The sequence below is a fragment of the Hydra vulgaris genome, chromosome 04 (assembly GCF_038396675.1).
Source record: "Hydra vulgaris chromosome 04, alternate assembly HydraT2T_AEP".
NCBI classification, from domain to species: Eukaryota; Metazoa; Cnidaria; class Hydrozoa; order Anthoathecata; family Hydridae; genus Hydra; species Hydra vulgaris.
Window position 1 is genome coordinate 30,882,501 of NC_088923.1, and position 17,500 is coordinate 30,900,000.

At 29.7% G+C, this 17,500-nt stretch overlaps 1 protein-coding gene and 1 long non-coding RNA gene across 3 annotated transcripts in view; both read right to left on the minus strand.

Moving 5' to 3' along the window:
• LOC105847492 (innexin inx3) overlaps positions 1-17,500 on the minus strand; it is a 72,664-nt gene that overhangs the window by 32,437 nt on the left and 22,727 nt on the right. The window lies entirely within an intron of this gene.
• On the minus strand, positions 6,851-7,873 carry LOC136079341 (uncharacterized). Its single transcript, XM_065795074.1, has one exon. It carries the CDS (start codon positions 7,871-7,873, stop codon positions 6,851-6,853), a length of 1,023 nt encoding a protein of 340 aa, XP_065651146.1.

Here is a 17,500-nt window from a genome sequence, read left to right on the forward strand (position 1 = left end):
TTAAAACAAACATTCAAAATCTCTTTATCATAACGAAATTTTTATATACAAAATGTTACTTTAAATATATTTTTGAATATTTTATTAAAAAGGAGAGTTTAATTTACTATTATGCAACTTTTTTTAGCAATAGAAGATAAAAGCTTTTCTAAAAAGCATTAAAAGAGAGTCAGCATGTTAAACTTCTGAGCAGCTTTTTTTTAAGTTAAGAATACCAGCTAATGTATGTATTAAAAGCATGTGCTGAAGCAAATTTTTTCCATTTTCTATCTCATTTTATTAGGCTAGGTCTAATTAATTGATAGTTAAAAAAAATTTAATTCTGCTGCATGCTAAACGTTGAGCAGCACTATATATATATATATATATATATATATATATATATATATATATATATATATATATATATATATATATATATATATATATATATATATATATATATACATATATATATATATATATATATATATATATATATATATATATATATATATATATATATATATATATATTTATATTTATATATATATATATATATATATAAATATAAATATATATCTTTCTATTTTTTCTGATGAGCCTATTGATGAAACACAGTGTAAAATAAAAAAAGTTTGATAAGTGATTTTCTACTATATACATATATATATATATATATATATATATATATATATATATATATATATATATATATATATATATATATATATATATCTTTCTTTTTTTCTTTTTTCTAATTCATCTACCTTTTTTTTCTAATTCATCTCCTCATATCTAATTCACCTCCTCATCTCTCCCAACTCTATAGTTCTGAAACACGAACTTAGACGAACAAGGCCGCAGCGCGGAGAAACAAGTTGAGCGCGGTACTACCAGGGACGTGTTGGGAATCAAACTCGGAGCCTCTCTCTCTCTCTCTCTCTCTCTCTCTCTCTCTCTATATATATATATATATATATATATATATATATATATATATATATATATATATATATATATATATATATATATATATATATATATATATATATATATATATATAGAGAGAGAGAGAGAGAGAGAGAGAGAGAGAGAGAGAGCTTGAAAGTTAGAAGGCAGTCATGATACCATATGTGATATTTGCCTGTTTATAAGTATTTCGTTTTGAAGTAATCGGTAGCAATGTAATTTTTTGGTGTGTAAATAAGCATTATACCTTAACCATTTCTGTTGTCAATGGAAATCAACAATCTAAAACGTAGGCCTGTTTACCAGTGTTTGTTTCTGTTGCTTTTTAAACACTATTTTTTCTCCAGCAGGATTTGATTGTCGACGTCCATTCATCTTATTCTTTAGCATTGATCTCGGTGCTCTAAATGCTTTGGCCACTGTTTACTTTTTACAATTATCTTTAACAGCCTAAATTGCCAATTGTATGTTGGAATCACTCTACGGTTTTTTTTTTTTTTTTTTTTTTTGGTGAAGATATTTGCGTACCATCTGGGTGTCAAAATGCCACTATAAATGCGAGGACATTAATCCTACAATAAGAGATTGTTGCATATTGGTAAGCATTGTGACTTATAAACAACCAGTAATGGTAAGCATTTAATATAATAGGGGAAGGTTGCGTATGTTGAGCATGTTTACAGTGTATTGTTTTTTTGCAGCCGAAATATTATAATATTTATATTTAATTTTGCAGATTATCATAATTTAATCTTTCCTCTTAAAGAATATAAATAAATAGTTCATTTAAAACAAGTCTTTATACCAAAAAATACGTTATCTTCGACACACCCAATCTTCACATCTAAGGAAACCAGTTTCTTAAGATGAGCTTTTTTTAATGGAACTTAAAAAAACTCAAAATAACAAAAAAATAATCACAAAAATTAAATAAAATTGTATCTTTTATTCTTAAGTAAAAAGTAATTATCTCAGCCTTAAAAAAAAACAATAACAAATCTTTCCTATCTCTAAAAAAGTTAACGATACTATTTTTTGAAAAAACTTTCGCTCAGGTTATGACGAAAACACCCCGCAATATTGTACTTGAATAAAAACATGCATAAAATATTTACCACAAACGCCAGTGAAATGGTGAAATGAAACTAATTTATAAAAATTTTCACCAGTTTCACATTTCACCAGTGAAATGAAACTAATTTATAAAAAGTCTGGCAGTTAAAAATGAGCTAGCAACTAGCTAGTTTTATAGTGATTTTTTTTTCTTACATTCTTTTTCATTATTTATTAAATCCTAATATGAAAGTTGTGATTTCAGTTTGTATAGATATATATTTGGATATTGAGGTAAATATATTTTTACACGAGAGTAATTTTTCTATTTATTTTGATAATTAACAAAAAAAAAAAAATTTTTAATAAAAAATTAATTGTATTCTATTTTGGAATTCTTTTTCTCCTTAAACTGGTTAAATGTTCTAATATTATAATATGTTTTTATTAAAATTTTTGGCTATCAAAATAATCGTTCTTTAAAGCACCATTTGATTAAAGTTATTCATTGTGCTTTAGTAATCCTTTCTTGAAACAAAGAGTAAAACAAATTCAAAAAACTAAGAGCTGAAATTTGGTTCGAAAGTTTTTAATAAGTTCACAAGATGTCAAAAATAACAACTTTTATTTTTATAAAACATCAACTCACAAATACAAAAAAATCTTTTTTTCGAAAAAATTATTAACTAGGAAACAAACTTCATTTCATTTTGTGACTGGCTAATAATGTGTGATAAATAAATTGAGTTAAATTTAATAAAAAAAATTTTAACTATTGAAATTACAAATAATCAAACTAAAACATTTTACTAAGCTGTTATCGGCTACCTGACGGCGTGAGCGAAAACCTGAGCATGTTCTTACAACAAATCATTAAAAAAGGAACCCATAATCAAAAAAGAAAACTATATAGTTGGAGACATAAATAGGAACTGTTTTCTCTATAATGAAGACCATAAAACTAAGAATTTTTATGATGCAATTTTTGAAACAGGGTCAGTTACTATAAAAAACGACCCACTTGAGTAACAATAAACTCTGCAGCTCTTATAGATAATATTATAACAACTGCTATTTTCAATAATAATATACAAATAGGTATCATAAAAACTGACATATCACATCATTTTCCTATATTCCTGAAACTTAATAAAACAAACCCAGAAAGAAACATTAATACCAAAAAAGTAATATGAAAACGCATTTATAATGAGACTAATATTAAATTATTTAAAGACCAACTATCATTACTGCATTGGAAAAACATAAATTTTGATGATAACGCAAATAAATGTAATAAATAATGCGCTACAGCTTTAGAATAAAATTGTTTTTCCGAATTTTTATTTTGAAGTAACTATAACTTTTTGCCTTTTTTTTAAAACTAAAAAACCTCATTCTTTCATCAGATAATATATTGAGTTATTAGTAGTAGTAAAAGTTAAAAATATATTTTGGTCTACTTTTTTTATTGTTTATATACATGTTTACGTTTACAGAAGTTTATTCCTACTTATTTTATTTATTGTTCTATTATTAGGCCATCTATCAAGTCATCTAGTTTTGTGAAGTTAACTTTGATTTCACAAACGAACTAGGAGTGTACAATTTTAATGCTTTTTTGTTAATTCTCAATGACGAAGATGTTTTTTAAAAGGTACTATTTCATGTAGCAAGAACTTACAAAAATTAGATATTTTAACCATTCCTGTAAGTAAAAAATTGTTTTTTCATCCGATTTTACGAACAAGTTAAAGCTTCTTTAAAACTTCAAAATCTCTGTTTTACCAATCAAATAGTATTATAACGCAAATAGGGTAGCGTGGATATAAATAAAAATGTTTATTGTAACCATAGTCATAGTATTTAACTAGTCTGGAAACGCGGGTCGTTTTCTTATAACACTTAAGACTTAAGTTCCTCTTTATACTAGTGCTCAGTCTACTTTAGAGTGCATCAAATTGTAAACGTTGTATTTCGCTATAGTTATGTTGCATATATTCTGGGATAAATATTCAAATTGCAGAAGCAAATTGAATTTTTTTTGGTTATTCAGTTTCCAGTTATTATTTGGATTGCATATATATTTCGTATTCCGAATAAAAATGATGAATATAACATAAAATAAAAACATCAATTGTTGATAAATGTAGTTACGTGACAGAGGTTGTAGTGGTATGAATATGCATATTCATAGATATAGTTTATATCATGTAAGCATTTAAGTTATATGCTATATGAAATTATGTTAAAGATGCAGATATTTCATCGACTATATAACTTGATGGATGTATATGGGTATAAATGCTTAATATCGTATATTCAGAGTATATTTATTTTAAATGTTAGCTTCTAATAGAGCTTAATAAACTCTATATTCTATATAAAGTTTACTTAGCTGGATTAGTTGATCATTTATATATCACTCTTAACATTATGTTGGTATCTTTTCTGGAAACAAAAAAAAATCAGATACAATTTTATCATTTTTAGATGGTTTAAAAGGACTTATTACTGTAAAAATAATTTTCTATTTTTATCAAAATAAAAAAACATTTTTACAGTAAAAAAAAACTAGGATTTTAATAAATACTTTAAAAAATAACTTGTACAAAGCTTCTTAAATTAAAATTCAAAAGCTTGTATATAAAATTTTGTTTTTATCATGCTGTAGTGCAATTTATATGATACCAAATAAAAAATATATACTTGATCCAATAAAGATGATGTAAAAGTCTGCTACCAAATATTGCATCACTAACATACATAAATCACTAACATACATAAATATCTAATTAAAAAAAAATTACACTGTGTTAAAGAATTCTATTTAAAAATCACTGTGTATTAAATTAAGTTGCAGAATTTTATTTTAAATCTTGATTTTAAGTTTAAGCTATGATTTATTATCTATTTTGTTGAATGCAGAAAAATGATATCTCAAAATCTAAGGTTATTTTCAACTAAAATAAGATATTTCATGTCAGTTATCTAGTTTTAAAGTCAGCTGCAGTGTATGATGATATACTTGACTAATCTAGCTGACTTTTACAACTGGTGCCACTGCATGACAAACGTTTCTTTTGCTTTAGAAGGCAATCAAAATTTGTAAACTAAATTTCTTAAAGTTGTTGCTTGTAACTTGCGATGATGTTTCTGCAAATCGCAAGTTGTTGAAAAGGTATCTTAAATGATTCCTTTATACCTAACCCACCACATTAAAATAAGACAACTTGTTACTGTCTTATTTAAATATGATTTATCCAATTTAAAACATACGGGAAAAAAAAGATATATGTAAGGATGGTAAGTTTATAATGTGGAACCATATTGCTTATATATTCTATGAAGACAGAGAATGTGGCTTCTGTATTTTAACTAAACTTTTGAGCATATAACGCCGACAAAATATTTATTAAAAAGTGTTAAACTTGCTGCATAAGTAATAAGTTTTTGCTGTATTAAAAATTTTATTACATTATGGAATAGCTTATTTGAAAATTATTTTGGACAATAACAATCACTTAGTGCTTGCAAGGATAACCCATCTATTAATGACTTTGGCTTCAATAATAACAAAATAAAAGAACTAAAAAAATTTTTTAGTAGCTGGAAATGTATTTAGTTACATGGGTAATACTAAGTAGTAATATGGTATTAAGCCATGCCAAAAAAAAATGATGTTATTAGATTTGTTCAAAACTAAATACCTTTTATATTTGTAAAATATATGTAAAATAGTAGTGTTGTCATTATTATTTTAAAATTAAAAAGACAATTATATTATTTTTATTATTCAATCTTGTATTGTTATTTTATGTAGTTTTTTCTCGTAATCAACAAATCAATAAACAGATAAATTAAATCAATAAACGATAATCTTTTCTCCTAAAACTCTCCTATTTACAAATTTTTCCTCAAAATATATACTCTATGCTTTTCCTAAAATATCCTTCAAAACACCGTCATAAATCACCGCAAAAACATATTTACAATTATTATTGGTAAAAACTATTAAAGCTATTAAATCTCTAACGTCATTAAATGTTCTAGAACTTTCCGGAATTACACTCCTCCTTGATCCTTACGGATCATCCAATTAGCAATCAAAGTATTTCGAAGGCATGCGCCGTTCCCGACCACTCCGTCGCAAAAGCATGTCGATTTCTTGGGGTCTATCTTCAGCTTCGACATTTTCCTCGTTCGTCTCATCTTTAACTTGCTCTCCTTGATTTTTAGCGTTCTCTAGACCAGTTTCAGTATTCATCTCTATTTCTACATCAGGGATAATGCAGAACTGAGTATCATTTCGAGGTCTAACATGTTTCACATGACGCGGAATGCCGTTCACTTCTACGATTTGTTTCGACGCATTCCGAGTTATCGTAGCTGGTTGCCACTTTGTATAGCATCTCGCATTTGGTGGTTTCAGCCAGACTTTATCGCCGATTCGAAACCTTTTGTTCGTGACATTTTGCGCAGGAAGATTCTCTTTTCCCAATCCTTTCACGCCAATGGTATAACTGTATATTTTGTCCATCGGACTTGCACCATTTTTGTCGGCTGAGACATTGTACCAATATAGTGCTTCCGGTATCGACATTTTCAATCGTTCTGCTATTCTCTTGATCGTACGGTGGTTTCTTTCTACAATTCCATTTCCTTCAGGATAATAAGCGGCTCTAAATCTAATTTGTACTCCCCAACTATCAAGGAAACTCCTTATCTCTTTAGTTTTAAATGTCGGCTCATTGTCAGTCAATATTTCAGACGGTGCTCCACGTTCACAAAAAATAAGACGGAGTATTCGGACTATAGCAAGACTTCCGTATGAGCTTGATAATTGTCACCACAACGCGTATTTTGAAGGTCCGCAATCAATTAGACTCAAAAACTTGTCAGTGCCATAATGCGTGATGTCCATGGCCAATCTCTCCCAGTTTCCTTCAACATCCAATTTCCCTTTTTCCCACCGTATTGGCGCTGGATCTATTGACTGACATGGTTCGCAACTTTTTATCACATTTCGAACATCGTTTTCAGTAGCAGTCGGAATTGCTTTGCGAACAAAGTTTAACATTCGATTCACTCCGAAATGTCCAGTTCTTTGGTGTATATCGGAAATAGATTCAGCCTTCGTAGCTACGATTCCCATACAACTATTCCGACACTCTGGCACAGTCAGTTTGTTGAGCCATCTGCTGCGAACTCTTGTTAATGCGTCAGCCAAATTATCTTTAGAAGGAATGAGTTTTACCTCAACGCTAACATTGTATTCTTCAATTAGCTGTTGCAACACGCTCAGTCTTCTTCGAATCAGCATTTCACCCGTCGCTTTTGACCTCAACCTTGATTTTCTTGTAAGGGCGTCAGAAACCCAGTGGAATACTGTCACGGAATCGGTAAAAACAGTCACTTTCTTCAGCTTCCACATCAGAGCCATATTCATTCCACGTATCACAGCGTCTAATTCTGCCATGTTTATATGAATATCAGACGTTTCTTTTCGCAGCCATGTTGCATCCTCCACAGTAGTTTCCCCAACTTGAATAAGAGCACCCATCGCTAAAGAACTGGCATCAACCCACACTTTTCCCTCATCACCACACACAGCCCAATCACCACAAGCAGGCTTGCAACGTTCCACCTCAGAAAATACTTCTTTAAGCACCCACTTAACGTTCTCATCACAAATTTCATCGTCCCAACCCTTCGTCAGACTGACAGCTTTCCTCTTCAAGAGACTACGAATCACTCGCAGCCAACCACACACGGGTAAATGTCCTACCAACTGTCCACAGATTGAAAACACAACTCTCCTGGTTAACTTTTGTGAGATAGCATCAACTCGATTCCCTCTGGACCACATCAGTTTGTTACCAACCTTGCGCACACACAATCCTAACACACGAACTCCATCATTACCAATCTGCTAACCTTCTTTACTTTCTAAACCATATTTTAAAAAATGCCTCTTGATATAATCAAGACTCACCACACTTTCGTCTACGAAAATGTCGTCAACATAAGCGGACGTTCCACTCTTCACTAATTCGTCTTGATCAACGACAGCACTCACAACGGATTTCATGATCATTGGCGCAACGTTCAATCCGAAACCAAGTCGTGTCAAACAATACCTTTTATTTCGAAACACCACTCTTTGGAAGGGCCAAAGAGATTTATCAGTTTTTAGTTGAAGATAAGCCTTGCGTAAATCAATAATTGCTGGTTTGTTACCCATTCTTCTCCATTCTCTAAGCTTTTCGACACACACATCTGCATCTCTCGTGTATGTCTCAATGAAATCGTTAGCTTCTCTCCAGTCCAGAACAGGTCGGATTTTGTAGTCTTTGTTTCTCTGAATGACAGCCATTAAAGGAATCTGCCCTTTGGGCGGCCCCAATTCATTTTCGTCATACTCTAACAGCCACTTCCGATCAATCCAATCCTGTAGTTCGTTTTCATGATCTGCTCTAGCGTGTTGTGGAATTCCGTACTGTGCCACTTTATTGCGCAATCGGTCGGGGCTATCTCCATCTCTCCATTTCCATTTGACTCTCCATTCAACACCATTAAAAACTGCTTCGTGATCTTTCTTTTTTATTTCGATTTTCTTAACTTTGTCCTTGTTCAAAGCCGATGCTCCACAGTAACTCAATCCGAACTTCGCTTTTCCCAAAAAAAAAATGGATACTCCTCCTAGTAATTTAATGGAACTCATTCCGAGCATCATATCAACTCCAAACGGTTGGAAGTCCACTAAAATAACTTCATCACGTGCTTTAATGCCATCAACCTCAAGAATCACGACCGCTGACCCAGTGCACTGATGAACTTTTCCTTCAAACGTTACTACCTTTTGAGAGTTTGAGTACCTACATTGACTTTTGGGCAGGAATTTTTTATTCAAGATTGTCTTCGAACATCCTGTATCCACTAAAGCTGTCGCAACCATACCGTTAACTTTTAAACGAATAACAGATAATGCGCTCATTCCATCGTTGTTCAGGAGCGAGGTAGCGTAGATTCCTCGCTCCTGCAATCGTTTCCCTGCAGCTTCCAGCATTTCGATGCAATGTGTCCTTCCTCACCACATTTAAAACATCTAACGCGGTTTTTGTAGCATGGCGTCTAGATACAGCGCCAACAGCGTCACTGTCAATCACATTTGCACAGTTCAAAGCAGCTCTTACTCTGGGTAACATTATATCAATCGGGTCCATTTCGGCTCGAAATCTTGATGATAAAACTTCTGGCAAACCTACAACAAACGCCAAACGCACAGACTCCTCTGATAATTTAGCAAGATAGGCTAATCGTCTTAAATCAGCCAAAAACACGTCGGCTTTTTCTCCGTCACATAATTTTCGTTTTGTAAACAGTTCATATGCAGTATAGGCATCTACAGAAAACGCCGCTAATAACACACGCTCGACTTCCACAACATCTTTTTTATCTTCCGCGGTTAAAGCATCGTACACTGCATAAGCAGCTTCTCTGAGAAGAATCGGAAAAAGTAGTTCAAGCTTTAAGTTCTGAATTTCAGCAATCACTTTCGTTCGTTGAATCCAAACAGCAGCATCCGAAGTGCCATCATACGTTTCAAACATATCAAATAATCTCATACTTGGTTCCATGCCCGGTTAGCTTGTAGTTTTTTCTCGTAATCAACAAATCAATAAACAGATAAATTAAATCAATAAACGATAATCTTTTCTCCTAACTAAAACTCTCCTATTTACAAATTTTTCCTCAATATATATACTCTATGCTTTTCCTAAAATATCCTTCAAAACACCGTCATAAATCACCGCAAAAACATATTTACAATTATTATTGGTAAAAACTATTAAAGCTATTAAATCTCTAACGTCATTAAATGTTCTAGAACTTTCCGGAATTACATTTTATTATAAAGTTACTACATCATAAAATTATTAAATATACATGAAGTATTTATTTTACTACTCTAGGAGCTAATTATATACCAATAGTATTTTTAAAAAATATGTGGCTATAAAAATAGCCGTTTTAGTTGGTTCAAGTCATCTCACTTTTTCTTTAATGTTCTTGTTCCAAAATAGAGGGTGTTTTTTAAATGATGTTCTTTATATATCAATTTAGTTTGACTTTTTTTAAATCTTGAAAGCTTTCAAGATTTAAAAAAATCTTGAAAGCTTTTCAATGTAAAATCTACAAACTTGTATATAAAGTGTTAGATAATCATGCATATTTAGCAACAAGCAAATACGATAAACACTGCTCAAGATAGACATGTTAGAACTAAAACCAATTGTAAAATTAATGTTACTAAAAACATTCCCACTAGGTTATACTACTAACATTATCCCACTACATTACTAAACAAACCACTCTATGGTTTGTTTAATAATGTATTGGGATACATGCTTAAACGTTATAATATCATTGATAAAAGAGATAAAAAAAGACAAGTTTGCTACTTCAAAGCATAAAAGACGAGTACAATTTTGGAAAACATTAATGAAAAGTACATTTTAAAAAGAAATTGTTTTTTCACAAAATATTTTGTGGAATCACCGGTACAAAATTTCAGCATTTCCATCGAAGGAATCAGTTACATTTTTACTAGGAACTAAGCTGTAATGACTTCTTCTAATTAAATACTTGAAATATTTATACTTGATATTAAATTTTTAAATTCAGCTTATAGCAGAGTACCATTTATCTGAAGCAAGCTTTTCTGCAATCTAGATTAAATAATTTTAAAACATATAAAGATGAAGAATAATTTTTGCTTTCTTTTATTCTTTATTATATGTTTATCAGTAAACTTGTCCTTGTGTTTGGCGTTGAGGTAACGAGACACCTTGTTATATACATCGTTTCTTGCAAAACAAACACATAAATATTCTTTCTTCACTTTGGTTAGGATAAATTAAATTAGGTAGTCTACTGTTTGAACTAAAATTGAGGTCTGTCTCCAAAAAATTGAGGTGTGTCTCCAACAAATCGCAACTCAATAGCAGCTAAAACAGCATCAAGTTCATTTAAATTTTTAAAGTCCGCGCCACAAAAAGTTATTTTAAAAACATTTGATGCACTATTAGTCCGGTCACCCCATAAAGTTCAAGTTACTTTACGAGACCTATAAAAAACGGCCCGCGTTTCCAGACTACTTAAATACTATGACTATGCTATAACGCAAGTAATTATGGGGTAGATATGCGGACAATTAATAAAATTTTTATTAATGCAAGTCGTTATGAAACTGATATGCAGACAAATACATTCTGTGTCATAAGTAAAATCGTGCACTGTTACTCGGAGTACTTATTAAAAAATATTACGTGGTGAGGTCACATTACATTATCCCGAAAATAAACTCAAAGAACACCGGCCTACTTTGTAAAGCAAAATCTTTTTTAAATCCAATTTACTTAAAAACATTTATATTTTTCTTTCGTTTATTGCCAGCTTAATTACGCAAAGATTGCCTAGTTAAAACGGCAACTTCGACGAACAAAAGTATGACAATGCATTTTTTCTTTGCGTATCAATTATATAATAAAATTTTTATTATTTATATAGATATTACGCAAACTAGTTGGCATATATATTGATATTTTTGACTTTTACAACTATAACTTAAAAGTATTCTGTGGAAAAACTTTGAGTTAGTGTTATAAAACATTCAGTATATATACGTTCAAAGAAGGCAAAAGTCACGATAATAGTTCAAATGATGAGGTATATCTTTTTGATTTTTATTCTAGAATTTATTCAAAAAAAACTATATGAAGCTTTATGAAACTTTATAAAACTATATGAAGCTTTAAGGAATTTTATTATAAAAAATATTTTATAAAGAAGTTCTTTGTTGATACACAACGATAAGATGAAAAATAGTATTGTATATTTTTAATAAACCTTGAAACAAAATAATCTTTATTGTATTGTTACCATAATCATATAAAACGCGTATTTTTAGGTATTTTATACGTCTCAACCGCTTCATTGACCCAAGGTATCGACTAACTTTATATTTGCTAACTAGTCCCTAGCTCATTTCCCACCAGGCGTAATATTTGTGTTGGAGAAGTTCTTCGTAGTTATTTACTTATTTAAGTAAACATGTGTTATCATAGTACTTTAATAATGTAACTACTTAAATAAGTAGATTAATTACAAAGATTTTGCTCGAAAACAAATATTATGGCGCTTAGGGTTTGTAACATGACAACGTCTAAATAAGTTTAAGGCATGCAGGCATCATGATAATTATCAAATTACATTAATAGTTATTCTACTTAAGCATGGTTTGATTAAAAATACCTTAATATCATGTTGACGCAGTGCCATGGCTAGTGTATTGGAGGCCCCCCAAAAAACTGTGGGAAGTAGCATGTATAAAATTTATACCTGCTATCTCCCACCTCCCACAGAGCATCCCAACTGCAAAACGCGCTAGATCTTTTTGTTGTTTTCTCAAAATCAGTTTATTCGGACCTTTTTCATATACATTTGAGAAGCCCATTTGCGTTTTGCAAACGTGAGAGTCAACTCCTCAAATATATATGAAGCAAAACAATTGTTAAAAAAAAATACTATCGAGATAAAAAAAAAAAAGTATAAATATAGCCTAATTATTATCATTTAATATATATATATATATATATATATATATATATATATATATATATATAAATATATATTTATATATATATATATATTTATATGTATAAATATATATATATAAAAATATATATATATATATATATATATATATATATATATATATATATAACTACAGGGTGTATACTTAATTTCTAACCCCCCACATGTTACAAACACAAGATTTTGAGTTGCTCTCTTAAATGCTACTTTAGCCCGAAAAATATTATAGTATGTATTTTGGTGTAACTATACTTTCTGCACGTAAAACGCTCACTTCAGATAGGATATGACCTCAGAAAATGTTTATGGGAGCCATTTTGTCAGCATACATAAAAATTATATTTTCATTCTCCTTGTCTTCCACGGCCTTTGGCATTATGAATATAGTTTTAGCACGATTTTTAAGTAAATTGTCCTTATTACTCCTTAATATGTGATCTTAGTTTGCCAATTAATAACACATTTTTTCTTCACTGTTTATGACGTATTGCTACTCTTCGAAACCGGGGTCAGAAATTAAGTTTACACTTTTTTAATGTTTAGGCTTTTGGCTACAAGAAATAATCAGCATTTTTTTTATTTGCCTTATTTATATCAGTGATACTTGGTGTCTGTTAATGATTTACATTAATGACTCTGTGTGTATTTATATGTATTATATGTATATGTTACTAACATGTATTATATAACATGTGTTTTTTTAGCAATTTACTCTGAAAATGAGTTCTGATAAACAGTTACTTCGTCACCGAACTCAAGTTTTATGTAGTCAAGGATTAAGCATTAAAGAAATCACTAGACAGTGTAAAGTTTCTTGAAATACTGTAAGGAAGTGGGCAAGAAAACAAGAGGGTGACGTCACAGATGCTCAGCGACCTGGAAAGCCAACAATGTTTTCACCAAGAACCAAGGACAAGGTCAGAAAGTGGGTCAAAGACAAAGTCGGAGTTGGAACGAGAACTGTAGCTAAGAAACTGAATTTTTCAGACAGTTACAAAGAAAGAGGAAAAACAATTTCACACAGTGCTATCAGTAAATACTTGCGCAAGACCACATGGGGAAAGCATGCCTATACACAGAAAGTGAAACCCATGTTGTCGCAGAAAAACATCACTGATCACGTAAATTTTTGTACTCGTTTGCAAGAAGAGGGATTCGCAGATGACTCACCGGATGGTAAAGTGAAACGAGCTCACGTATTGTGGACTGATGAGAGTCCAATTGAATTATATCCGGCTCCAAACCGTCAAAATCAAAGAGTACGTACAGCAACACCAGAGTCAATACCTTATGTTCGACGTCCGAAATTCGGTCTCAAGATTTCGATAGCCGGCGGCATTTCTCGATATGGCAAAACTGATCTGGTTGTTGTTGAGCAAAATAAAACTGTTGATGGAAAATATTACCGTGATATTATTCTACCTGTGTACAAACGTGCAGCTGATGATAAGACCATCTTTCCTGTGAGAAATAAAGTTATTCTGATGCAAGATGGAGCAACTTGCCACACGGCAAGAGCAACAATGAATGTGATCAACAGAAACTTTCCAGCAGTGTGGACCGACTGGCCTGGCAACTCGCCCGACTTAAATGTCATCGAACATATTTGGTCAAGACTCCAGGACAGTATTTTACACAATCCTCGACCTCGTAATCGTGAACAGTTGATCAGACGTGTTGAACAGGAGTGGGCTGCCATTACGCAAGAAGAGTGTTTTCGCCTAGTAGAAAGCCTGCCAAGGAGAATTACCCAATGCATAGAAAGAAATGGACAAAATACTGATTACTGACTATTAACATATATTCTTTGTCTAATTAAATTGATATGACAGTAATAAAATGGTATGTGTTGAAATACCGTATTCTTAAACCGAGATATAGGGGGTCAGAAATTAAGTATACACCCTGTATATATAATATATTTATATAAATAACTTTTTATTTTAATAAAATTTGTTGTTTATAAGAAAAATTCAAAAATCATTTCCAATATCTAACATGTTAAAGTAACCCAGGAATATTAAAAATGACTGAATTTAAAATAATTAGGGAAACAATTATAAAAAAGTAAACCGTTAATCACACCTTGAGAATAGTTCAATAAAATAAATATTCAAGCTTAAAGTAAACGTCTAACAGGCTTGAACGGTTTGTATTTAATTAAATATGTATAAACATATATATAGTTTACCTAGCGCAATCAATTTAGTGTAAACGCAAAATTAGATCACTGAAAAAAAAATAACGCAAAAAAGCTTTAAATCAATGGTGCACATACATTTTTCGGAGGATAACTTTCAAAATCTGTCAAAACGTAGAAAAAAAGGTCTTTTACTAGAAAAACGCAAAATAATTCTTTTTTTTTTCAAAAACTAAACTTTAAATATATATATATATATATATATATATATATATATATATATATATATATATATATATATATATATATATATATATATATATATATATATATATATATATATATATATATTAGGGTGGGTCAAACGCCCCTTATATTCGAAAATCAAAAGGCACTGTTTTCCGTGTGCTGTGGATGTACTCTGTGATCAATTAAAAACAAAATTTAACTCATTTACACAGTTTTTAGACCCTGCTTAATGGGCTCAAAGATCAAATTTTCACCTCAAAAAATCATATTATAACCGGTTAAATAACTTTAAAAATGAATATCTTTGAGGCACTGTTTTTTATCCGATTTTGTAAGTCTATATGATCATTTTAGGCCTAACCTTATTGTAATTGAATCAACTCTAGACTGTGCTCAAGCGTTTTGGACCCTGAGTTTTGACACGGTTTCTTAAAAATTTGACCGGTTTTTACTATACCTCAACTTATCGGTCTGTTTACTTTATTAAGATCGCAAATATTTATGACGCTTTTAAGCTTTATTTAAGTAGAAAAATTGATTATTTTGCATAGAGAAAAATCAAAAATAATTTTAATTTTTATTATTTTCCTGTTTTATGTTTTATTTTAGCGAAAAAGATAATATACTTACATTAACAGTAGAAACAAATATAATTTAATATTTAAAATAATATGGGAAAAGATACAAGAGCGAAACATCATGTTTTTTTTTATCAATGATACCATTGAAGGCGTAATTTCGGCTTCAATGGTATCATTGCTACGGAAACGCTTTTTTCGGCCAAATTCTGTGCCATGCTTTTTTAAGTCTGTTTTGCGTTAGTGCTATGCTTACGTGTTTAGTGGTCTTAATTTTTAGAATTTGATATCAACTTAGATATTGTTTAAAAAGTAGAATAGTTGAACTTTTTTTTAGTTATCTTCGTTTTTATAGTTGCTAACGTTTTAATTGGCTTTACTGTTGTTAAAAACTGTGTTGTTGATTAAGTCTCAAGCTTTTAGCCAAGGTATGTCAGTTAATATTTTAAAACTACTTGCAACTTTATAAACCTTTTTTCTTGCCACCTGCCAAATTTCATCCAAAAATTTGGATGCTCAAGTACCCTTCTAAGATGCTCTAGATGGGTATTTATTTTCGGCAAAACCAACCCTAATTAAACCGAGGAGGAAGAGGGTAAGAGAGTACATTAGTTTATGTTGTTATCACACAAATTCGTTAATGTTGTAATCACATATAGACTATATTATAGTAAACACAAACATACATATATTAAAAGACAAAATTAAAAATTATTCATCAGTTAAATTATTGTCATCTAGGAGTAGATATTTGTCTACTTTTTTATTTTTTATCGTTAACTTTATTTTAAATAAATATTTAATAATTGAAAACCTTACTTACATAAGTATTATTTCAAATATAATGAATGTTAAGTATTAGTTAAGGTTGTCCATAATCTAATAACTTAAATTAATGATTAATTTAAGTTGATAACTTAGGATGACGATTAATATAAGATATTTTCAATATCTTATGACTGAATTATGAACAAGTAACTTACTGCTAAGTAACTTATAGTAATACTTATACTGATGTTATACGTGGAAACAATTAGTTTTTTTTGTTTATATATCTAACCCAGTAAACACACAAACGTCTATTCAACGTCCAAACAACGTTTCGACAAAACGTTCAGATTTGGTCGATTATCCGTTTGGAATGAAATCTAGATTAACGTTTAGAACAAACGTCCATAAAACGTCTATATTCAAACGTATTTTAAACGTCTATTATAGGATTATTATACATATAAAGCGTTTAGATTTAGTCTAAGTAAACGCATATTAAACTTTTAGATCTTGTCTAATAGTTTCTTTGATTTCGTTAACGTAATTTCAATTTATTTAAGTTTTAAAACTAATATAGTTTAAAATTACATTATTACTTTTTAATTTTATATAAGTAATAAGAGCTATATAAGTCTTGAAATTTATAAATAAGATATAGTTATAAAAGTAATGAAATTTATAAATAAGATATAGTTATAAAAGTAATGAAATTTATAAATAAGATATAGTTATAAAAGTAATGAAATTTATATATAAGATATAGTTATAAAAGTAATGAAATTTATATATAAGATATAGTTATAAAAGTTTATAAATAAGATATAGTTATAAAAGTAATGAAATTTATAAATAAGATATAGTTATAAAAGTAATGAAATTTATAAATAAGATATAGTTATAAAAGTAATGAAATTTATAAATAAGATATAGTTATAAAAGTAATGAAATTTATATATAAGATCTAGTTATAAAAGTAATGAAATTTATATATAAGATATAGTTATAAAAGTTTATAAATAAGATATAGTTATAAAAGTAATGAAATTTATAAATAAGATATAGTTATAAAAGTAATGAAATTTATAAATAAGATATAGTT